Source organism: Balearica regulorum, chromosome 19, assembly GCF_011004875.1.
Source record: "Balearica regulorum gibbericeps isolate bBalReg1 chromosome 19, bBalReg1.pri, whole genome shotgun sequence".
NCBI lineage: Eukaryota > Metazoa > Chordata > Aves > Gruiformes > Gruidae > Balearica > Balearica regulorum.
This window is the reverse complement of record NC_046202.1, coordinates 11901176-11926016: the sequence shown is the minus strand read 5'-3', so window position 1 is coordinate 11926016 and position 24841 is coordinate 11901176. Positions and strand designations below refer to the sequence as shown.

Below are 24841 nucleotides of genomic sequence, written 5' to 3'. Positions count from 1 at the left end.
AGGAGGAGGTTTGTCTACTCTTGCCCTTTGTCCCAGCCTTCCGCAGTCCCACAAGGTCCGGTCCTGCTGCCTCCCTGCCCCGGCTGGAGAAGGGACATGCTCCCTTGCCCAGACTGAACCCATATCAATCCAGCAACCTGCTCTTTGCAGCACGGTTGACGTGTTCACCCCTCCCTCTTCCTCCTGAGATTAGACCTGAGATGTTTTATGAAGAATAATTATATTTGATCTACGAAAAGATGAATGTTGAGGAGGAGGGAATTAAAAAGAAGTGATAAAAAAAAAAAGCCCCAATTCCTCTTGGTTATTGAAGCAAGAAGGGAACACTTTGTCAAACTGACATGCGAATCCTTTTATTAACATCTTCTGGGCCAGCGGATGCCGGGAGAGACGTGTCACCTCGTGGGCTCTGTCTCGCTCCGAGGTGTGTTTGGTGGTTCGGCTTTGAGACTTGGCCATTGGCAAAATAAGCGCATGCAGAAAACGTTCACTTGCAAGTGTTAGAGGACTAGGAAAACCTTAGGATGGATTCAGAGGAAAATGTAACTGCCCTGGAAATGGGCAGAAATGCCAGTTTTGGCACAGCCAGGGAGGTCACCCCGCTGCTCGCGGGGCTGTGGGGCTGCTGCAGCGCCTGGTGCCATGTGTCAGCGTGAGCTGCTGGGGGGCTGCAGGTGTGCGCAGCCTGGCCTCCCCCCGGGCTCGCCGAGAGTCGCCAAATGAGGAGGACTGAGTTGCACCATGGGGTACCACCATTGCTGGGGCCAGGGCATGAGACACTCTTTTGAAACAAAACTTTTTTTGTTTTTTTTTGTCTGCTGAGTGAGAGACCGGGATCTCAGATGCAGTTAAAGAAATATTTTTTTTTTATCATAAGTATCCTTCTTTAACCCCACTCAGTTTTGGTTTTTTTTCCCCTTGTGCCCAGGCGTTCAAGGGATGCAATGCTTTTTGGGGTAGCTTGGAAAGATTTTTAGCAGGAATTGCCTAAAGGGAAGATACTGCTTTCCCCAGGTTGGTTCCTCATTCCTTTGTCCTCAAGTCTACTTTGTCCTCAAGTGTTTGGGGAACAGAAGGCTGAGCTGGCCCCTGTTGACTTGGATTCTTGAGACCCCATTATAAAAGGTGACAATTGCTACACAGTTTTCAGAATGCAATGAGAGAGAAAGTGCAGTATCTCTGTTGCTTGAGTGTGCTGCCAACACTGATGGGATTTATGTGTCCTCCAAAGAGTAAGATTTGAAAGACTTGAGGGAACAAGTCATTGTGTGGTATGTGCCAAAGTGGTTCTTGGTGTTTTTCCTTCTTTTAAGATAATACAGAATACTATCCAAGAAATAAGGTGCCTTTAATGGACCAACTACCACCTGCAATCTCAAAGAAACCACACTTGCTGTATTTTAAAGAAGTCTGCTGTGATAACCTGAGCAAGTGGTTGGGAAGGCAAGAGGTATTTGTATAAAATTGCTCAGTGTCCTGTGTGGACAAAAGCACCTTATTTACTGCTTTTTATACCTGAAATTGTAGGTTGAGAGTTGAAGTTCACCAGAACTGGGCAGGATCACAGAAAGACGCTGTCCCTTTGCTCCTGAGTGCTGGGCACTGGCCTGAAGGAACATTTCCCAACGTGACGGACTTGCAGTACCCAAAGCTAATTGTCCTTCAGCAGCAGCACAGGCCCTTCCTGGTGCTGTTTTGGCAGCTCTTAAGGATGGGCTTTGTGCTTCTGGCATGTGTGGTGACCTGAGCTCATTGCCGTTATGATGTACTCTGACAGAGTAGCATCTCCTTCTGGGTCTACTGATTTACCAAGGGCAAGAATAAAAGCTTCACTGACCACTGAGCTTTGGGCCAGAGAGGGGATTTCCTGGCCAAGGAGGGTGGTCCTGTAGGGATACTGCTTTCTGGGGCATGGATCATGTGTGGGTGCCTGGAAGAACCCAACAGTGATGCTACTTAACCTCTTGGGAGGCTGCTGAGATTTTTGGCAGGACCAGACTCCTCTGTCCTTCGGCCCTCCTAGCCACACGGTGAATGCAGCCATGCAACAGTTGTGTGTGCCTTGCAGAGACAGGGATGTGACCTCTCTTCCACAGTTCAGCTGCAGATCGGAGCAGAAGCATCAAGATGTCCAGTGCAATGTTCTGCAGCCCCGTGAGGAGACCGGTTGGGCCTGGAGTGCAGCCAAGGAGGCTTCATGTGGCTTTTGAGTGCTCAGAACTGAAAAAATAACCCTTTAATAGTCAGTATTCTGTTTCTGTGATCAGCTCTTTGTAGAGCATGCTCTTTGACCATGATCTCAGTCGGGGAAAAAGCTGAAGACTGCTGCTGAAGGCTGTCCTTTTGCCCAGGCTGGGTGAGCGTACTCGGTGCTCAGAGCAGAGGGTTGTGTTGGAGTGAGGATGCATCCTGCTTTCCGTGCAGCCCTGCAGGCATCGTGCTGTATAACTGCTCTGATGAACTCCATGTTTTTCGCAGTATTACTTTAAAAGTTATTCTGACTTCCCCAGCCTTGAAGAGATTTACTTCAGCATACTCAACCTCTCTTCTCTTTGTGGTCCCAGTTCTGAATTGCTGGTTATTTTAATCTCCCTTGATTATAACCTGACAGGGGGCAGGGCTGCTGCTCCAGCTGTAATTAGGCTGCTTGGCTGCAGCAGTTGCTGCCTGTTGCCCTCCCAAACTGCTGCTTTGTGCTGATGCTCACCTGATCTAAAAACCTTCTCTAAAAGCTGCTGGTGCTTTTAATCCTCCTGCGTGGAGATGGTCTGTTTGCTGCCCTTAGTTCTCCTCCTGAAAGGCACTTGAGAAAAATCTGCATCTCCTCGATGGGCAGGGTGGGAGGTGTCAGGGAGGGAAGGCAGCTCTGGAGACCATCCAGTCCAACCTTCCTGGGTCAATGCGGGATCAGCTTGGTGGGTTGGGTGTGAGTATCTCCTAGCATGGAGACTCCTCAGTCCATCCAGACAACCCCTTCATCTGCTCAGTCACCCTCCCTGTAACATTTTCATTTAAAACCACAATTTGCTGTGCTTCAGCCTGTGCCTGTTGCCTCCTGTCCTTGTGCTGGGTGTTGCTGGGAGGAGTCTGGCTCCATCTGCCTTATCCCCCCAGGTATTTCTTTACAGGGCCATATTCCCTGGTTTTCTTTCCCATCTCTCATTTTCCTTTGCCACCCCCGGGCATGCGCGGTCCTGCCAGGCCCCGGCGCTGCCCCTTCCTGGGAGGGCTGATCGTCTGCATAAAGAGCTTTTGGCATGAAATAAATGCTGTTCCACGCCCTCAGCTTTCACCCATTCGAAAGGCTCGTTATCGTATTAACTTTTCCTTTTCTGCTAATGTTATTCTGATGGCTGTCTGAAGTGAAATAATAGTCGCTTTTCCTGGAAACGTGGGGCGTAAAGCATTGCAGTCTGGTTTTATATCCTGATGGTTTAGATCATTAAATTCTCAGGGCTTAAGCTCTTATTTCTTGTTTTTCAGTGCTTATAAGAGGATCTCCTGGGGCCCTATTGTACAACCAAATACAAATAATACATTAATAAAACAGGATTGTGAATTTGTACTGCCGGCAGTCTGTAAGGATTACTCGTATATAGCATTTTGCGGTATTAGGCCCTTAGTCATTTTGATCTGTCCCTTCTACCACTTCTTTAAAGTGGCTTTTCCCTCTGCTCAGCCAACGCTTGAGATGTTGCCCTCTGGAAAGAGGTTTCTTCAGTTGCAATATTAATTTCTGATGTTTTCACCTTTTTTCTGTATCCCTTTAGCAGTGTTTTAGTTTCTCTACCTACTTCTTTCACCACTGGTCGTGATTAGTTAATACAGTTTTTGTGATGGTTCAGTTATTGAAGTGACGGATAATATACGTGGACTGCAGTTATTACTTGTCAGTTAGTGCTGCCCTGTGGGGGGAAAAGCCCTTTTAATATGCTTGTAGCAGTTTTAGTTTTATGAAGTACTTGAACTTTAAAGTTAGACTTCTAAAATGATCTAGGATGTATATTGGAGAGTATTAAAAATGAGATTTAAACAGGCGTTCATTGCTGTAAGAAGAAATGCTCGCTGAAGCATTGTACTTAGTGTACATTAGAAAATGTTGTGATAAAAGTGAACTGATACGGTTTCATCTTGTCCCAAAACCGTTCTTGGACTATTGCATTTACTGAGCTCTGCCAGCACTCCTCGTGTGTTCAGCCTGAGCTTCGAACTATTTTTTGGTGGCATTTTATGTTTAGTCCCTCTGTGGAACGAGTGTAAAATAAACAAATACAAAGTTTTTGCAGGAAAAGTGTTTTCATGCCTCAGCCTAGTTCCAAAGCGGGAGGGAGATCAGACTGTTAGAGTTACAAGAGCAAAGCATGGAGAGCGATGAGGGATTAGTCCCTAAACCCCATTTTTTTTAGATTAGCGAGGGAGGAGGTGAGATGGTCCCTCTGCAACGCCAGCTCTTGCAGGCACAGAGACGCTGGGCAGAGGGTGTCCCTGCTTACCTCAGCTTGCGAGATGACGAGTGACTGCACTTCAGACACCAGAGGAAAGAGGAGGGAGGCTGGCAGACTGCTTAGTGGTTGTCATTCCACATGGATGTCCTCTGCCAACATAGGAATTTTTTTTTTTAATTTTTTTTAATTTTTTTTTTTTCAAAAGTTTCTATTTTTGCAAAATTCTTGCTGGCCCAGTTGGGTTTTGGCCATGTCTGCCTGAGTGCATGTCCCCCTACTCCAAGCCAGAAGCAGCTGTTGATGGCCACGTGCCTTCACACTAGCCTTCACGTCACAACCTCCCTTTGTATTGGTGGCAACTACTGGGACGCAGGGCAGATCTTCCAGTTGCTGTCAGCATTTTGTGGCCTTCCCTGAACCTGCCCTGTCTGCTCTGGCAGTCTCAAGAGCCGTTTGGGAGACAACCAGACATATATCAAAGCAGCTGACAAGTGCTGGAGGTGATTCCAGGTGGAAGCAGGGCTCCGTAGGCTCAGCCCCGTGTTTATGAACCCCAGGGGATCCCTGTCCTCTGTCGGCAGAGGATGGAGCCACGCGTGTCGGAGCAAACAAGAACCCTTCCTCCGTGCTGCCTCAGGGAGAGCCGTCCTGGGGAGAGAGGTTCCAGTGATGGCTGTAAGTGCAGGGCTGAGGACTGGCGAGTAAGAACCAAGTGTGTATTTATTTCCTCTTCACTAACCATGTGTGTTAGTCTTTGCAGTCTGATTTCATCCATTTCTAATAGAATAGACTTGGATTTTTTAAAAATACAGCGTTTCTACTAGATTTTGGCAAGAAGCACGAGCTGCAGGCGCTCCCCTCCAGTGTGGTCTCCTATGGGGTGTAGATGTTTGGCACATTCCTCTGCCAGCGGGGATGGAGGGGTTAAGCAGTGAGGCCCCTCAGAAACACAGCATGGTCCTCTGAAATCACAGCATGGCACTCCCCGAGTCATCTCCCTCCAATCAGTTGACTTCAGCTTCTGCTCCAAAGTTGCTATTCATTTTTTATTGCTGCAGGCGGTGCTTCCCAGCCCTTAGAAAATGGTTTCTACCCTTCTGGCAATCTCAGGAATTTTTTGGTGGCATTGTCTAAGCTTGTTTCCAGCACTGTGGCAGTACTGTAAATGACGCTTCAGACCTGTGTCCTCCAGGGTAGCAAATGCCCTCCTGAACGGCCAGGACTTTGGTCACCTAAAGGTCTTGCCCTCACTGCTCGGTAGAGGTGACATCCCAAGCTCTAGTTGATCTGCATCACGCTTGGGCTGGGTGTAAATATTATAGGAGCTTTCCAGACATCTGTTGATATTATTCGCTACCCTTAATTCCAGCGCTTGAGACCGGTTTCTGCCTGGTCCAGTCTCTTATCTGTGTGTCATGTTCAAATTCTCTAAATAGCGCGTACCTGCTGGCGGAAGATCAAGTGGATTTTCTTTCATCCCACCACCCACAAATGGATTTCCTGTGTCTTATTTCTCTGTGTTACCAAGGTTGAGGTTTTCTTTTCTTTTTTTTTCCTTTGTTATATCCTCCGCTGCTGCAGAGTATTCAGCCAGCAGTGGCGATGCTGCTCGTGCTGGATTTAACAGTCCCCCTCACTGCGTGCTCATTGCCAAGCTACCTTTTCTGTGCGTGACAGCGACGTCCAGAAATCTGCTCTTAATTTTAGCAAAAAACCATCCTGTCAAAAAACAGAAATGCCCTTAAAGGCTTCGCTTCGTGGTGGACTCCCCGCTCCGATGATTGCACTGGGGACCCGACCTCCCAGTCTGAGGACTGGCTCTGGATCAGCAGCCTCTGGCAGGGGCTGGTGCTACAGATATTGTATTTACTGTCGCCCTGAAGCTGCCTGCATTTGTTTACCACTGTGAGTTGACCTTTGGGGAGACATTTCTCGATTAATTGGTTATCTAATCACTTCAGATGATTGACAGGAGTGCGTGTATTGGTGTTTTTCCTCTTATTAGATATTTTCCCTCTGGTTTCTTCTTTCCCTGTTATATGGTAAATGATGCATTTATTTTTTGTATTTGTTTTTCTCTTTAATGATTAACTGTTGATTTTGTAGTTGACTGTTGTCTCTTGGCCTGAACCTTTCTTTTGCCAGTTCATTCAAATCATAAGAGCTGCAGTCTCTTGTTTTTAGGTGTGTGCTTGTAAACTATGTGTAAAGTGGAGGCTGGATATTTAATTCTTGTATACTTGGCCTTCAATAATTCTTTAAAGTTACTCTCCACAGACCCTTTTTTAAAAGAAGCTCCACCTCTAATTTCTTTTCTCAAAACACTGACTCCCTGTAGGTATGGAATCCCAGAATGGTTTGGGTTGGAAGGGACCTCAAAGCCCACCCAGTGCCACCCCTGCCATGGGCAGGGACACCCTCCACTAGCCCAGGTTGCCCAAAGCCCCATCCAACCTGGCCTTGAACACTGCCAGGGAGCCAGGGGCAGCCACAGCTTCTCTGGGCAACCTGTGCCAGGGCCTCAGCACCCTCACAGGGAAGGATTTCTTCCTCAGATCTCATCTCCATCTCCCCTCCTTCAGCTTCAGGCCATTCCCCTTGTCCTGTCACTCCCTGCCCTTGTCACCAGTCCCTCTCCAGCTTTCCTGTAGCCCCTTCAGGGACTGGAAGGGGCTCTAAGGTCTCCCCGGAGCCTTCTCTTCTCCAGGCTGAACAACCCCAACTCTCTCAGCCTGTCTCCACAGCAGAGGTGCTCCATCCCTCCGATCATCTCCATGGCCTCCTCTGGACTCGCTCCAACAGCTCCATGTCCTTCTTGTCCTGAATCCTCATTCATGTTTATCCCCTGGAGAATTTTGCAGGTTTACCTGGTGCATTAGGTTCCCCAGACAACAGGCAACGAGTGCGTTGGGACACTTGTGCCTGCATTGGGTTTAGTTCTCTGTACGTATGTACCCCAAAGACCTGCCCCTTGCTCCGTTGGGGTGTTAGCTGGAAGAAGATGCTCCTGGTTTTTATTTGTTTGTCCTTTAGACATTTGTTAGTAAATAATCTGGAATGTTTCCATAGCAAACTGGTATAATTTTTTTTTTCCTGTGGAAAACATAAATGTGTTGTTTTAGTAAGTGGTGTTTTGATTTTTATATGGAGGACAAAATTCACTTCTGAGGCATGTAGATTAGAAGCTCTGAAGAAGTAAAACATGGCTAGATAGGGGACTGGTACTGGGAAGTATTGGTTTTATCTGGGGAAGGGTAATAGCATGAACTTTTTAATAGCCTTGGACCAGGATCAGGGTCCTAGGACCGTGCCTCCTTTGTCCCTGGCCAGTGGGTGCTCTCAGCGCCATGGGAGTGGGAAATGGTCTGAGATTTGGTGATGGAAAGTTCTGTTCAGCAGCAGATCTCGGCATTAGCTCATCCTTCTGGCTTGAAAAATGTATTAAACTGAACAATGCCGTACACGGCACTGAAGGTCAGGTAACCCTGTGCTCTGGGCACGTTATGGTAATGGGTAAGGGAGAATCTCCTAACCTGAGACTAAGCCTGGGCTTTCTGGAGCAGGAGAACTTGATCCCAGCCCTTGCTGCTCTGCAAAGTCCCAGCCTTGGCATTCGGGCTGGTCACAGCTGTGGGGTCTTGGGTCGCCATGGATTTGTTACGGTGCTCCTTCACTCTGGCTAAACTGGTGCTTTTGTCACTTTTTACAGTCTACGGCGTGCCAAGGAAGGAAAATGAGTTAATGCAAAAAACAATTTTGCTTGAAGATTATAACTAAATTCCAGAGATAAGTGAAATAAAACATTAGTGGAAGATGAAGGGAAGGAGAGGGGAAGGATGGAAGCGAGCAGATGTAAGCGGTGAGACTGGGTTTGTTCCGTGGCCAAGTGCTTATATCGATAGTAGAAGGTTTTTTTGTCACCAGTAACTTCTCTGGTGAGCAGCCCTTAGAGGGAAAATCAGAGTAACTCCAAGGAAAGAATTTGAGTGCTGTCTGCCACTGTGTACAGAAATAAGGGTCTGGGCATCCTGGAGAGGCACTAGTGGACCTGCCGCGCTCGGCTGGCTCGTCCTCTACCGTGGGATGGAGAGGACAGGTCCGTGCAGGGATGCTGCCAGGCAGAAACCCAGCTGCCCTGCTGCAGAGGGTACCGAGGGCGGATGCCGCTCTCGTAGTCGTCGGTGCTGCAGCTCCCGTGTCTGTTCCTTGCACCACCTTTCTGGTAAGGCGAGGTCACAAGCAGGGTATTTTCAGTATTTCCCGGTTGTGATTTTAATTGTCACTTTGTGCTTCCAATAAAATGTGCTGCGTAACTGATGACGGGAGAGCCTCTTCTCTGCAATATTGTACCTGATGTCCTGGAAGAATTCGCAGATGGGCAGACGATGGTCTGTCTAGTCTTGTTCATCCTGTCCAAAAGTCACCAATGCCAGATGATCCAGCTGGAGGAAATAAAATATCTGCATAGCAACTAACAGTGAGATTTTATGCCTGAGAAAGCAAATCAAAGAGAGAGAAACTTCCTGGTTACCTTCCCATGAAGTTAAAGCTCCTGTAAAAACAAAGTGCCTGGGATATATAGAGGGAAGACAAGTCTTTGTACAGCAAAAGGTGGCTGAGCTCACAGATGCTGTGGAGTAGCTTTCTTGAAAGACCAAGTGAGGTGGCTCCTGGTTTGGGTCTGGTTTGTTTTAGCCCCTGGGTTCTTGGAATAAATTAACGATAATTTTTTTTTTTTTTTTCCCCTGCCTGCTTGAAGCTGTGTGCAAATCTGGAACATCCTCCTTGTGTCAGAATGTGTTGCTGATGTAATTTTTGCTTTATTTCAGCAACAGCGCACTGTTTACAGGCTGACACTGGTGAAAGCTTGGAATGTGGATGAACTCAAAGCCTACGCTGACCTGATATCCCTTGGTAAACCAGACTTCATCGAGGTCAAGGTGAGCTGCACAGAGCTATTTTATTTTTTTCCATCAGTATTTTACTTTTTCCTCCCCCCCCTTAAATTTATACAAGTAAATGCAATTCTTCCAAAGATTTCAGTGATGCATAAGGAACTTATCATTCGCTTTTAGTGTTAGGCAGCCAAGTTTCTGATACCTTACGTGTGCATTTGGAGTCATCTTCAAGTGTTAAGCAAGACAAGCTTTGTACAGCCAGCATCAATTTCTGCCCAACAGAATCATAGCCCTCTGGTCTTTTTTGTATTTCTCACGAAAGCAGAGACTGATAAATAGATATTTCTTTTTTATGTCAACCAACATTTTAAACAAAATATTCTGGGGCAAGCTGGTAGTTTGTGGTATCATTCTTCCCATCCTAGTCTCAAATTCTGCCGGGGGCAAAGGTGATAATGTCTGGTTTACTGATGTGGTATTTGTCAGGCTGTGCAAAACAGGGAAATATTACCCTCTGGGACTGGAAGAGCTACTACCAGGAGTATGTGAGATACAGCCGGGCAGGAGGTGCTTTATCTTGGGGTGAATCAATTTAGTGTGTAGAGAATGTAAAAAAGGCATGGTACAAAGTGTTCTGTAAAGAATCACTATCAGCGTTTTCATCCAGCGACTCCCCTGCAGACCAGCACATTTACCTCAGGTCTGTCTTTTTGCAACTTTTACTCTTTCCTTTCTCTTTTCTTTCTCTTTTTCCCTTTTTTTTAACCTTTATTTACTGCTGCTTTGAAGAAAAGGAGTTTGCTGCAATTTCCTTATGAAACAAAACCCAAAGGTTTTGATATTATCGGTCTTGAGAGGTCTCTTTCTCTCTGAATGCGCTGCTGAAGTTGATGGCTTAATACAAAAGAAGATTTTGAGTATGGTTTGGGGGGAAAAAGCCTCAGTTTTACAATGTGTATCAGACTGCTTTATATTCCTCAGGTAAAACCGAGCAGGAGGAGTGCTTCTCTGGGGCCCTTCCCACCTTGCATCTCCTGACTCTCCTACTGCAGCCTGGTTGTACAAGATCCTTCCAGCGTGCGAGGAGGGCAGAGATGAGTGTGCACGCCAGCCTGGAGTACGAGGCTGTCAGCGTACGTGCTACTTAGACTGCTCTGTTGTGTGTAGCGGCTTTAATTAGTAAAATGAATCAGGTGTAAGTTAATCAACGTTTCTGAGCGCAGATTCCCCTGAGCGCTCTCCAGGGCGAACATCTGTCTCCTCTAAGGCGGAATGCTGCTGTTCCCTTCACGCGGGGAAGGATTCAGCCTCGTAGCTGTGGTTTCCCAGCAGCGTGGAGCTCAGCTTTCCCAGCGGCTCTTCCCTGGCAGTCCAAGGCATGATTTTCCCAGGGAAATAGGTGAGAAAAGAGGTGGTCGTAGATCTACTCCTGGCACTCCTCCAGCTGGGACAGGCTACTGCCCACACTGCTTCAATCGAACTTGTCATCTTTGTACTCCCAAGTGCTTCAAAGCATTTGTCAGAGCTCAACCAGCGAGGACTTTTCTCTGAGGAAGGGATACATACTGAACACTTGGCCCTGTTTGCAAAAGCATGAACGAGGGGCTGTGAGGCGTTCCCCAACCCACGCAGCATGGCAGTGTAGCTGGGGCTCAGCCTTGCTCGCGTACCTGCCGACACCAGCTGCAAAGGGGGTTCGCAGGGGTTGTGGAGGGAAAGCACGCACTGCCTGGCCACGTGCTGTTGGGTGGCTTTGGGACTTTTCCCGGGCTGATACAAGTGAGAGCTTGCTGGGTTTGTTTTTAAAGTGTATGCTGTTTAATGTTACTTATTTAAACTTGCAAGTGGGATGCCTTGCTCTAAATGTCGTGTTTTCAGAAATATATCATATTTCTGAATTCCCAGCTGGTAAATGAATTTCTGCGAGTGCTGGAGGACAGAAGTGTCCCTCAGGCAGGGGACTGATCCTGGCCAGAGCGTGGTGCCTTCAAGGACAGGGACATCTTGTGCCTCAGTTTCTTCCTCTGCGAGTGCTGTGCCTGTACAGCGGCCTCAAATGCAGTCTGTAGTTGGCACGTGGAAAAGTCTCTTGTGTTTCCGATCCCAAGAGCAGTACTCAGACACAGGGAAACTCGGGTTCAAGCCTGTTCAAAGGATGTGGCACCTCTCTGCCTTGTCTCTGCTGGTTGCTGTACTTGGCCTGGGAGCGATAGGGAAAGTCCTCCCTTCCCTGGTTACAGGTCTTGTTAAAAACTGCAGTACAGCAGTTCACAGCTTCATCACAATCCGTACACTCAAAGTCCAAAAAAACTTCTCCAGTTTGCTCTTTGTTTCCAGTCTAATAGAGGGAGGACGTTTTTCCAAAGCTCTCAAGACCATACAGCACATCTGACAGCAGCTAAGCCCCACAAGACAGAAGCGAGCAGCTGAGTACAAGAAAACCCGCTAATTCCCTTTCAGCTTCCACAGCAGAAATGAATTGTCAGGGCACTGCTCTACCTTGCTCACCAGCAGGCTCTGAAATAGTTTCCTTTTTTTTTTTTTTTTTTTTTAAAAAAATGTAATTGAGCTTTTAAATAGAGCTGTGCTATCCTGTTATCTTAATTTCCAAGACAGAAAAACGGTTCACATACGAAGCACTCTGTTGTGAGCGGCGTTGCTGGATCACCCGTTCGCAGCGGGAGCTGAGCTGGTGTTATCGCTGTCTGAAATAAATGGTGCAACTCTGTGCTGGCACAACATTTGGGGTCTAAACGGCATTTCCATTCCTTCACGAAATTTTATGATGGCTTTCCTAGAACAGTGGATTTGCTTGACGCTAGGCTGTGTTTAATAGATCTTAAGTTGGATGAAAGGTCTTGCTCGCCGATTTTTATACGGGGTGTTTTTATGTGAGAGCAAGGGGTTTTTTATCGAAGTTGCCTTTCTTTCTTGCCTCTTTCAAGCAAGTGTAATGTTCCAAAAGGTGGGTGCCCGGTGCTCTGCAGAGGGGAAGTGGCTTGCACTAAATATAGTATTAGCCCAGTCAGTGGCCTTATTTGTTTTGCATAGTTTCGTCCACCAGTTCCTGCTGAACAGCAGCACTTCTAAAGTGCGGAGGATTTGGCTCGGTAGGGAGGCGCAGTGGCTTTCTCCTCTTGCTGCACTTATGACTTTGAAATGCGAGGGGATTTCACAGTTTCTGTCCTCAAGCGTGGAACCAGTTTTTCCCTTTTCTTGGCCAGAAGGAGTAAGTGACGCGTTCTGGAGTGGCTGATGAACGATGAGTTTTGTTGCTGTGAGGTAGTGAGGCAGTCCAGGCAAGTACCAACAGGAGAGGCTGACAGAGGGGACGTCATTTTAAGGACATCTTCTTTACTTGGCTGTCCTCCTCTGACGTGTCGAATGATTGCTGGTGGGGTGGTGTGCCCCCCACACTGCTGGAGACATCTGTGTTGCTGCTGTGCCTGCTCTCAGACCCTCACCCCGTGGTCTGACCTAATTGAATTCGTAGGTTACCCCCCTTTGCATTCAGCTGTGTGCTCTGCAGGCAGCTTGTTTTCATGTGGTCATCTTTAATCCTGATTTGCAACACTCTTGTCCAACACCCTGCCCATGAGATCAGCCTTCTTTTACGGCAGGATTGTGGTGCAGATGGCCCCTGCAGTGGTTTCGGAGGCATCTGAGCCATGCTGTTGAACAAACTGGAGTCAAGGGTGCTTCAAGGTGTTTCGGTGCTTCTGCCTGCGTGCCCGCAGAATGAAGCAAAGAGCTGGGGTCTCCATCCCTGCGACGTTTGACTCAGCAGATCTCCTCGGCAAAGGAGAACAGCAGAAGAGGGGCTGCACCGTACCCCCAAAGCCTGGGAATTTGCAGTTGTGCAGGAAAGTGTACGTAAGCAGAGTGAGCACACAGATACAATCCCACAGCATTCGAAGTGGTGTTTGATACAATAGTACATCAAGTCAGGAGTTAAGCTCTGACCCAAAGGAAGACAGGGCTGAGGAGTGCTCACGTCTAGCACTCGTTACTGCTGCCGGTGTTCCCGTGTATTGACCTGCACCTGGACACAACTTCTGCCAGTGTGTAACGGGGCTTCCGTCCAGCCCCAGCGGCTGTGGTGGTCACACAGTGTTTGTGACCTGGGAATGTTCCCCAAAAGACTTGAAATTTTTTTTTTTTTTTTGACTAAGAGTAATTCCTTGTGTTCCTTTGAGAATGAAACCTATTGAAGAATCTATTTGGCATGTGGATAGGCCTTAGCATTTTTTATTTTTATTTTTTCAAAACCCCAGTGTGGTAGGTTAAAAAGGCAAAGACCAGGTCCTGCTCAAAGCAAATAAACAAAATAATATTACAAGATACTGCAAAGCATCTGCCAGAAAATGAGTATCATCTCAGCGGGATTTCCTGGTTAAATACTTGAAATAAATGACGTTCATTTAAAATGAATGTAGCTAATCCCCTGTTGCTCCAGAGAGGCTCACGGGGTGGAGTGGATAGAGATTGAGATTCTTGAAGGGCTTAACACTTGTTCTCATTTACATGAGTATCTTACAGCAGTGGAACTCTGTGGGACCCTATTCTCCTATTTAAGCCAATAGAAATTAGCCTTGATTACCCTTGTGTGAAACCCAAGTAAAGGAAGAATCAGTCATGTGGTTATTAAATACTCATCAATTTTATTTATTACATTAGTCAAACAGACTAATGCCATAATGTCACTATCATAGTTTTACAAAATTGATTGTTATATTTAAGATCTAGACCGTGCAACTCATCTTTTTTGCATCGTTACCCTCTCTTTGTTTTAGAAGCCAGAGGCTTGTGTTGACATGCAGCGTTTTACCATTTGTATTCCTTCTTAAACCAAAGAGGCAAAAGGGTTTTCATCTGAAACGTAAATGAGTCCTAAGGAACTCGTTCAGACGTGCGAGCGTGCTGCAGGGTCGCATTAGTGCAAGGCCCGTAAGCGCACAGAAACCCAGCCTGGACCTTTGTCGTTGCAGACGGATCCCGGAGCGGCTGGGCACGTGTCTGCCTTTAATTGCGGCTCTGTCCACGCATCCTCCCTGCGCTGTCACTAGCTGTAAGGTCACGCGTACACAAGTGTGCGTGTCAAGTGCTCAACCTTGCAAACACAGCTTTTGATTTCGGAGCTGCTTCTGCGCTGGTGTGGGAGATGCGGTTGCTCTGGTCAGAGCCACAGGTGAAGTGATGTCCCCAGGGCAGCAGTCTGTGTTCGCTAAAGTGAAGCTTCATCTTGCAGCTTTTGCTTCCTGCCTGAGCAGAGCTTTGGTGCTTCTCTATCTCTTTTAATTTAAGGAAAAAAAAGGGAAGAGAAAAAAAAAAAAAAAAAGGCTGCCTGGCGTGTCCTTTGTTCAAGGGCTGTTCATACCGTGGCGCTGTCTGAGGGCAGGACTTGGGCAGAGCGGAGCCGAGAGCTGTGGCACTGCACAGAATTTCCTCAAGCCTTCATGAAATCAGTTTTCAGCCACTTGAAAGCACTTGTCCCTGATGATCATTCTGCAGCTCCAGCGCAGCACCCTTGTGTTGGCGGATGGGCTCGATGTCCGGCGGAGCTAAGGACGGTGATCTGGGACTGCAGCTCCTGCTCTTGGCATCTGAAGCTTTGCTAGAGAATTAAAATGACCAAGTAATGTCTGGAAGGAAGGACCAGAGGGAAGTATCTCTCCCAGTCTGCTCAATCTTGTCATATTAAACAGTAAAGATTATTTAAGTGCTTAAAATAATGAGGAAAACGAGCTCTGCTTTTAATGAGTTTTTAATTGCATGCGGCAAGAGGCAATTGCCCCCACCTGTCAAAGCCATTCGGAGTCTTGCTGCCATTCTGGTCTGCATTTAGATGAAGAGAAGGTGAAGTTAAAAAAAAAAAAAAATCTCCTGTCCTAGTGCCTGCTATAAAATAAATCCAAGCAATGTATAAATCCCTGCTGACCACATCCTCTCAACTGCGAGCCGTGGATCCACAGACTGGACATGAGGCGCGGATGGTCTGGGGTGGCTGGGGCTACGCCACCTCCCTGTCGTGCTGGAGAGCTGCAGGGCACGTGGGCACCCGCGGGCTCTGGCCCGGCTGGATAAATCCCCATCGCCCTGGGCTGCCGGGGAGAGGTGGGTCCTGGACAGCCTCTGCTGCAAGCTGCTCCTCTCCTCGTTGGCATCCGTGGTGCCAGAGGCAGGGCCCCAGCTTGCTGTTTCCACTGATCCAGCTAAAGGGTACGAGTTACTAATAGGTGTGTCCGAGGAGTTCGGCTTGACATCGGGGGGGCGGTTCATGCTGTGAGTGCATAGTAAGGCTCGATAACAAGTTTCATTGCAAACATAGATGAATGATTCAATTTTGAGTCTTCAAGTGACCCTGCCACGCAGTTTCATCCAAAAGTCAGTCTGTAGCCCAAGCCTGGGGTTTGACACCAACGCATTTCTGAAATTGAGGAGGGATTTTTGCAGTCCAGTACTGGGCTTGGGTGCCAATGTAAGCCTGATGAAAATCCCAAGCTAAAATGGATTGTTCTCATCTATTTTTTGTGTTTCAAGAAAGGTTAGTCTCCAAAATCAGTGGGAAGCAGAGGTTATGGAAATTGCATTAGGCTTGTGAGGCTTTTGGGTATGACCAAGGGAAGCTGTAGAAAATAAAGAGTGTATGGAGAGCGGTGGTGTGGATGGACCAGTGTTGCTGTGCTCAACTAAGTCTGTACTAATAAATTTCTGTCCATGGCTCCGAGTGCTCGCTTGCAGGAGAAAAAGGGCTAGCACCATCTACTGTGCTTTGCAGCTGGGGAAACTGAGGCAGGGTAGGAGTGGGTCATAGCAAAGCAGGTCACTGGCTGAAAATTCACCTCCTGCCTTCCAGCCTCAGTCTTCCCACTCCTCCCACCTTCTCCTGTGCAGTCACCCTTTAACCGGGCACAAGGAGCAGGGGGGTGAGTTAGCAGTGGCAGTTTCTCTCTCAATATCCATGTGGCTCATTTTGAAGAGCTGGAATGCAAGGTTGCGTCCAGCATTTCAGAGTTCAGCTTTTCCAGGAGGTGTTCCTTTGACTTCAAGGGAGTCGCTGGAGATTTCTGGGACGCTGTAGCACCGATCCGCCTGTAGCTGTACGCGTGGTGCATCTGGAGAGCTGGTGTTAAATATTGGGGTTATGCTGTGTAACTAACCATTTCCATTCCTGCTTTTCAGATTTAACTGACACAAATAAACCAGTGTCCTTTGTTAAATCAGCTTGAAAGCGATTATTAAAAACAACCAATGAGCCTGAATCCACTCCAGCGAGGAGCAGACATGCATGAGAGCTTGTGTATATAATTTGGACAATGCTGATGCTCAGATCATAAGCATTTTCATTGCGGAGTGCAATCTATCAACATGTCATTTGAGGCTTTTTATATTTGTCTTGGGTCAGGGCTGCCCCAGTTTTTAAACAGTGGCTCTGTCACTCAGCTCGGTCGACACTTTGTTCTTCTGTTAATTCACATGAGCCTCAATTAAACAAACTTATAATTTGTGGGCTAGGAGTTAAGAAAATTCTCTTGTTCAGTAATTAAGTTGGGAAGCCTGGAGTTTCAGAGCTGAGAAACAAAGCGCTGTCATATTTAGTTCCCCAGCAATCTTTCCTTTGTAGCCCTGTGGATTAAAATGATTGCTGGCTGTTGAGATCTCCGGCAAGGAGCCAGGTCGTGGTGGAAGAAATGTGCTTCTGGTGCTTCTCGCTGCAGCGATAACCATCTTGGCACGATGCGTTGCTTAAATACGGTTGTGTGCGCTCGGCTCCGTTACAGCAGCTCAGAAATCCAGAGCGTGCCCAGCGCGGTTACTCTGGATTTGTACCGGCGCAACCAAGAGCAGCTGAGATGCTTTTCAAAAGGCTTCTGCTTTTCAAGGTATTTGGCCAAAGCTATGCAACATGATTAGGATGCTAAAAGCATCCTTATTAAGGACTAATTAAGAGGCAGTATCGTTGATGTTGCTGCTGCAGGGAAGTTGGTGTAAGAGCTTAGGGTGTATAATAGAATGGTTTCCTTTTTTTAATACTTGATGTCTTAATAACTGTCTTCATGTATTACTGAAAAATATAACATGGCCACCCTAATCAACTGTTCACATTTTTTAAGTGGTATCAGCACTGCTAATTAACTCAAGTTTTAAGAAGTTGGGGAAGTTGAAAGCTGATGTGCTTTCATTTGGTGTGCTGCTAAGCCGATTTTCATTGATTTGTGCTTGTGAATTAATCAGCCATCCAAGCACTTAGTTATTCCATTTGCCTCTGCGCTTTCTTTGCTTGTAAATGATATCTTTGAAGTTTATTAAAAGAATGAGTCATGTTGTAGCTTCCTAAGAATTTTCCTCCTCTGTAGTCATACATTTTTCATGCTGCTCAAATCATAATCTGTATAATGAACGCGGGGAAAATATTGCTATATGGAGCTGCGTCTATACAGCTGAACTTTGGAGATACATAGCCTATTATTTGCGTGGCTGGCTGCTCTAATATAAGAACGTTTAGAAACTTTTTCAGACTTTCAGACCCGGGCTACAAAATTAATGTACTTCCCTGTTTAGCACTCCCCCGACGTGACTGCGGTTGTGCACAGTCAATCTGTTTCCACACTGGCTCTGAGTTATGGTGCGCGGCTCTAATATTCTTTGCTTAGGCAGATTAATAGAGGAGGTCCCTCATAAATTTACCAGTGAGAAAGTAATTGCTTCTAAAACTTGTACAGTTTCTAATTAGCATGAGTCTGTTTCTTTTGTAGCCCTATTTAAGCACTGCATGGTTCACCTTGCTCTAATTTTAAGTATTTGCAAAGGATCTGTCTCTGTTTATTGCTGGACATGACTTGTTCGACTTTAATGTGGCTGAATTAGGTCTTGGGGGTGCAGCGTTAACTGGGACCACATGCCGTAAACGTAGTGTGGATGCAAATGCCATTTAAAAGAAGTAAAAGTGTTCTTCACAGAGGAAAAACACGAGAACACAAAACATAATCATCCATAAAATTGTGCGTGCTTTGTTTTAAAGACCTGGGCTTGATGGGATTTTGTGACTGGAATAAAATAGCTCAGCCAAAGAGCAAAGGTGATGAAAGCACCTAGAGAGGTACAAAGGAGTTGGGCTTTTGTGGAGAAGAAAAGCCAAGTTTCCTGGGTGAGTGGCATCTTTTGGGTGCCGGTGGGTTTGTGACCTGTGTTGTGTTACCACAGGTTAAACAGGTTGGATGAGCCTTTAATGAATTTTATCTGGAAAGAAAGAAATGCGCAAATATAAATCTCAGTAAGCCACACACTGCTGAGCTAATATATGAGAATTTACTACTGTAATTAAAGGTGGAGCAAGGCAAGAGTGAAATCGAGGTCATGGCTAAGACTAAATCAGTAATTCAGGAGGTTCAAGTGGTCAAATCTCCAAATTCAGAGCAGCCGATCTCAAAATGTTGAGGCTGAATCTGGACGGAGCGGTGTGTAGGAGACCATGAGGCGCTGCGTTCACCAACCAGCGATGGTCGCAGGGCATGGAACTAGGTATTGCAGTGACCCAGAGGACCTTGGCTTCTCTTGCAAGTAAATGACCCAGACCAGCAGCGCTCGTGTCTTGGCTTTGTGTAGGGCACAGCAGCAACACGTGTCCTGCTCCAACACACTCTCCTTCGGTCCATTTGCTGGGAAGGGAGCTGGAGCAAGAACCCAGCATCTCTGCTGACTTAATACAATTAAACAGAAATGAAGGTGTCTTTTGAACAATGCCACTTCTAAATTAGCGACTAGTTTTGAGCGTGCTTCCAGAAAATGATCAGAAAAGCTACTTCCCCCAAGCCTCGTGCTCCTGCCTGTTCACACTAGTGAGCTACAGAGCTTTGCAGACCCATGTGCAGCTTCTCTCCGTGCTCTGCCTGAGGGATGCTCATAGTGCTCGTCACATCAGCCTGCACGTGCTGGGTACTTCCCAGCCATGGACTAGCGTTTTGGGGTTTTTTTTGGTGCAGATAAAGAATGCCAGCACTGCGTGACCTTTACTTCTGCCACGTCGGGGGAGATGAGGAACGATGGGGGCTTTAGGGACGGTGAGTGATGGGGCTGGCCTTTTGGCTGGCAGACTGTGTTGGGTGGGAGATCTGCAATCAGCTCAAATCAATCTTATTTAAAAAAAAAAAAAAAATCCCTCGGTGTTTCCTGTGGATGTTCACTCTGGGACAATTTCTTCAGCTCTCAGCATTTCACAAAGCAGCATGGGCTCTTTGCGGAGTGGTAGTATTATAGAAATTCCTCAATTGTTCTGGTGGCCTTCGACTGAAACAACACAAGCTGCTGTTTAATGTCATCAAGTCAATTCTACTCATCAGTAAACACTAAGAGTTTCTGCACAGCACCAACTTAAGCCTGGATTTTCACCCTCCCTCTGCATGTGCAGAGGCCACAGGCAGAGATGGACTTTTTTCCAAACAGTTCTCGGTATTTACTAAATTAATTTAAATAAAAGATAGTAAGAGTGAGATGAGCTGGAAGGAGTTTTTTACAAATGCCTTTATATTTTTGGGTGTTTGCTCATGTACTCAGCCCTGAAAAATAATCTGTGTTTACTGACTGTGTTTGCCCTGGCTTTACTGTGCCAATGTTATTTTTGTATCATCTAGCTCGTGGCCCTCAATATTGGGGGGGGATATCCAGCAGTTTGGACCAGTTCCCCAATGAGGGTTCGGAGCCCCAGTGCCCAGCAGTTGCTGTCATCTCCTCTAGGTGAGGTCTGGAGGGAAAATCAGGGAGGAACACGCTGAAGGTCTTCCATAAAATGCTACCACCACCCGCTGCAGGCACTCAGTGCGCAGCCTGCAGACCTCCACGCAAACAGAGCGGCGATACCAAGCCAGAGAATGAAAGAATAATCCTGGAAAGTGGTGACTTGTGTTGCTTTAGCTAGATGGAGGAGGCTGAGCAGAGTTCTCCACCTGGTTTCTAGAAGGGCTTGGCCACTTGAGGCTTCATGTTCATCCTTTCACGCCGGCGTTGAGGGTCTTGGTGGAACCGTGAATGGCTGGAGGTAGCTGCACAGCTGGGGCAGAGCCAGCAGCAAACCAGCTCTCCTGGTCTGTGCCGTGGTCATCTCTAAACTGCAAGCTAATTGCTGAGTGATTGAGGTGCTTCTGCCTCCCGAGGAGTGAATGAAAACCGGAGAGCGGCACCTTCCTCTAGCCCTGAGGTTTTCTTATGGGTTTGTAGGTCTTCTCCTAACTGAAAGCCACAGGAGCGGTACTGCTGTGGAGAGGAGCAGACGGTAGGCAAAGCAGGCTGGATTAGAAAGATGAGGTTTGGCTACTGCAGAAGAACAGCTCGGATGAGCAGAGGGGGAGAAGCAAAGCCCTGGTTTTACTGGGGGAACTCTGGTTTTGCCCCCAGTGAAGATGCTTTCATCCCCATGGAGTTGCTTCTGGTTTAGCAAAGGTGTTAGAGAAGGGAATGGGTGATGTGGCACTGGACCGTGCAAATTCACCACTTCTCCAGTTCCATCCCTCTGGTTTGAACCTAAAATTAGCACTTGTCTTCAGAAGACCTCAAGGTTCACTGACATCCTCTGCTTTGTTCCGGTTTTGCACTATTTAATTTTTTTTAGTGATTTTGCTCTTTGTGCTCTCAAGAATCGCCCATTTTATGCATGCCCAGAAGCAAAGAATGATTTGCACACTTGCAGATATTTTCCCCCCGCTTTTTCTTTGGAAGGAAAGATATTTAAAAGAAATTTGCTGTTTCTCTGGGCTCAAGCTGCTGCCACCCTGCCAGCATCTGTATCTACACCTTTCTGCTCATAACCCGCATCTCTGCCAGGGCTCAGTCTGGGCACCGCTGCCTGGTGGGACTCTGCCCAGCCCATCTGCTCATGGATGCATAATGCCTTACAAATGCCCATTTCTTACACCAAAACGGGGAGTATCTTAATTTTTCTATAAAATGACCAGTAGTTGGGAAGAACTTTGAGATCTCAAGATCCAAACAATCATGTGAATAAAACTGAGGGGTTTACTCAAAGACTCTTCACGGAGTCCCAGGTTATGGTTACCTGGGTCCATGTGCACCACGGGGAAGACAGAAAATGGGTTTCGGAGTGCAGGGACTGTCTTTTCATCTTGATTGCCAAAATGCTCTTGATCTGGAGCAGTTGCAGCAATAGTCTGCAGCTAAACTAGGCAAGTTTAATTCTCTTGTAATTAAACTGAACAGCTGGAAGCAGGGAGAGCACTGTATGGTTGGGGGAGCTTCCCTGGGCACAGTTAGGGAGGAGGGCACATAGGATGGGTTTACAAGGGGCTGGAACAAGATTTGTGTGGATACTAGAGGACAGGGGCAGAAATCGCAGCCTTGACCTGGAAGGGGAGAGGTCCTTACCTCTCTTCACACAGGGAATTATCTCTAGAAGTATCACATTGACTTGTTGCATTGGTTATTCACGAGACTTTCTTCCGGGCATGTCGTGTTTTGAAACCAAGTGACCTTCTCAAAGGTCCACTGGTAGCTCAGGAGCACGAGCATCCCCCATTTGAATGCTGTTAAAGCCACTTTCCAGGATAAAGACTAACCTGTGATTTACTGCTGGGGAAGCCTGGCCACACAGTGGTTTGCTGATGTGTCATTGAGGGAGAGACGGATTTTTTTGTGATGCCATCTCCAAATTTTTACCTTTCCTTAAGATACAGCCTAAAGGGGGGCAAAGCAGAGGTTTTCAGGGTTTGCTGTGGCTGATCTCAGCACCTCTCCTATGAGGACAGGCTGAGAGAGTTGGGATTGTTCAGCCTGGAGAAAAGGCGGCTCCGGGGAGATCTAATTGCGGCCTTCCAGTACCTGAAGGGGCCTACAGGAAAGATGGTGAGGGACTGTTCATGAGGGAGTGTAAAGGCAGGACAAGGGGGAATGGGTTTAAGCTAAAAGAGGTTAGATTTCGATTAGATGTTAGAAAGAAACTCTTCCCTGTGAGGGTGCTGAGGCCCTGGCAGAGGTTGCCCAGAGAAGCTGTGGCTGCCCCTGGCTCCCTGGCAGTGTTCAAGGCCAGGTTGGATGGGGCTTTGGGCAACCTGGGCTAGTGAAGGGTGTCCCTTCCCATGGCAGGGGGCTTGGAATGAGATGGGCTGAGAGGTCCCTTCCAACCCAAACCATTCTGGGATTCTATGATGTGCCGGCACAACCCTGAGCTTGTGAAGGGTTAAGCTGACGATTTCCATGTTTCTTCTCAGGGCGTGACGTACTGCGGTGAAAGCTCAGCCAGCAGCCTCACCATGGCCAACGTCCCCTGGCACGAGGAGGTGGTGCGCTTTGTCCAGGAGCTGGCCGACCTCATCCCCGACTACGAAATCGCGTGCGAGCACGAACACTCGAACTGCCTGCTGATAGCTCACAAGAAGGTGAGACTGTGCTGGGGTGTGAGACCAGGCACTTCGTCTTCTCCTTGGTAGTGTTGCTCAATTCCCTTCTTCAACACAATTTCTCGAGTTAGCTGGATTCTCCTCCCCCGTCCCCCCCAAAAAAAAGCATGCAGAGCATGTATTGTGGAGAGAGCTGTGGAATAAGTTACTGAAGCTGCTGTAGGTTGCAGCTGATCATGATAACTCGCAGCATCTCCGTGGCAATCCAGGCAAGAAGCATTTAACAGCTCCAGGAGGAGCTCAGTGCAATATCTCCTGTGCTTTGTCATGCTCGCTTTGCATTTTGAGAAAGGCAAGAACAAATCTGGTTGAGGTGGGTCAGCTGGTTTTGTCTCGGTTCTGTTTTTTCCTGGTGGTTTTCAGTGGTACGTACAGCTCGGTAAGAAAGCTACACCAGAATAGGTTAGGGCTCTGTATTTCCTCTTCCGGATGTTTGTGATACCTACCAGAACTGTGGACCTCCTCCCTTTCCACCAGGCTGAAATAACGTATTTTTCTTCCTTTGGAGAAATAATTTTGGTAAAAGACATTATGTGAATGTTAACAGAAGATGCTTTCCTTCTGAAACTGGAGCTGCCTTCCTGCAAAAGTGTTTTGTAGGACAAATGAAGCAGCCAGAACAATTATACGTGTTCTCCACCCTAAGAACGGAGAAGAGGTGGCAGCGCTGTCTTCTGCCGCCCGTCCAGCATCCCTTACACTACTGGAGCGCTTTGCAGGCTGAGCATGCATAAAATGGTTTGTTTGAAACTTAGGTGCCTTCATAAATACCATCACCATAATTGGAAAAACAAGTGAAATGTCAGGAAAAAACCCTATTAATTTTAAAAGATGCAGGATATGAAAAAGATTGAGTACAGTTTGGCTTTCTGAGCTGCAGAAAAGCTTAATAGAAAGATAATAAAAAAGCATAATAATGTGCTAGCTACACAACTGATGGAGCAGCTACTTATTATGCTAATTGTGATGATTTTACTTTTTGGATATTCTTCGCTTGTGTTTGCTGAAGTCCCTCGCTTAAGCGGGAGCCGCTTCTGGCGAGTGGCGATGCGGGGCTTTCCACGCCAGGTGACTCGCAGTGCGCACCGGGAATAACTGGTTAAAATCGCCATTTGCGAAAGATCCAAAGCATTTTAAATCAGTGTTTGAAAACGATTAGAGTCTCATTGTTGAAACCTTCTGCACAGTTACAAAACTGTTGCCTGCTTTTGCAATTTCTCTTTTTATGGGAACAGCTGTAAAGGAGCAGAGAAAACCAGGATACCTGGCGTTATTTTTGTTTTAACTCACCTTAAAGTTGCTTTATTTACAGACTCAGTCTTGATCGTTGCCACTGGCAACTGTGCCCGAGCAAATCCTTGAATGCAAAATATTCTTTTCCATTCTAAGGTGAGAGGCCCAGGGAAAGAAAGGAAGCAGACTGCCACCTAACTTATTGATGCATAATTTAAGTAACACCATTAGTAACAAGAATAGATTGATACTGGCCCAGGAGGAATTCAACAGCTGTTTTGCTTTCCAAAGCTATTAGGAGAGGGCGTCTTTTGGAAACAATCTATACTCGGTACTAAAATAACTAATAAAAAATAAATTTATTTCTATTATGTTTAATTCTGAATTTCAGGCTCCAATGGAGAATAAAATTTGTCAGTGTATATTATTTGCAGAAAACCTGTGCTATGGGAACAATCAAACTGTAGCGAGTAATTGCAAAATCAAAGGTATCTTTAAAAAGTTAAGGAGTTGCAGGAAGACGGTAATAAAAATCATTAGGAAATGTGATTTATTTCACTGTGTTCTGCTACGTCTGAGTTTTGAGGCGTTCAAACAAACGCTCATAGTAATAATTTTAAGCACCAGTATTGAAATGCCACCCTGTACAAGAGTCTGGAAACGTCACAGAAATAATGTGCCTTGCTTGTGGCCTCTGCTCCTTGATTTATGGAGAATCATTGATTGGCAGTTGCTTACTTGATGAATAAGAGTTTAGGATTTAGGCCCTGAAGTCTCTTAAGGCTGGGGATTTACACAGAAAAAGTGATTTTAGTTAGAGGAAACTGCAGTTTATGTGTCTGGTGGTATTTTCTTGTCT

General features: G+C 46.7%; 1 protein-coding gene across 3 annotated transcripts in view; it reads left to right on the top strand.

Annotated features, from left to right (window-relative positions):
- The window catches only part of TYW1B (tRNA-yW synthesizing protein 1 homolog B), a 110282-nt gene that overhangs the window by 72940 nt on the left and 12501 nt on the right, over positions 1-24841 (top strand). For all 3 annotated transcript variants that reach the window (XM_075771687.1, XM_075771685.1, XM_075771686.1), the window contains 2 exons: positions 9275-9385; positions 22561-22728. In XM_075771687.1, the coding sequence (XP_075627802.1) occupies positions 9275-9385; positions 22561-22728 (279 nt within the window). The remainder of the gene's footprint in view (positions 1-9274; positions 9386-22560; positions 22729-24841) is intronic.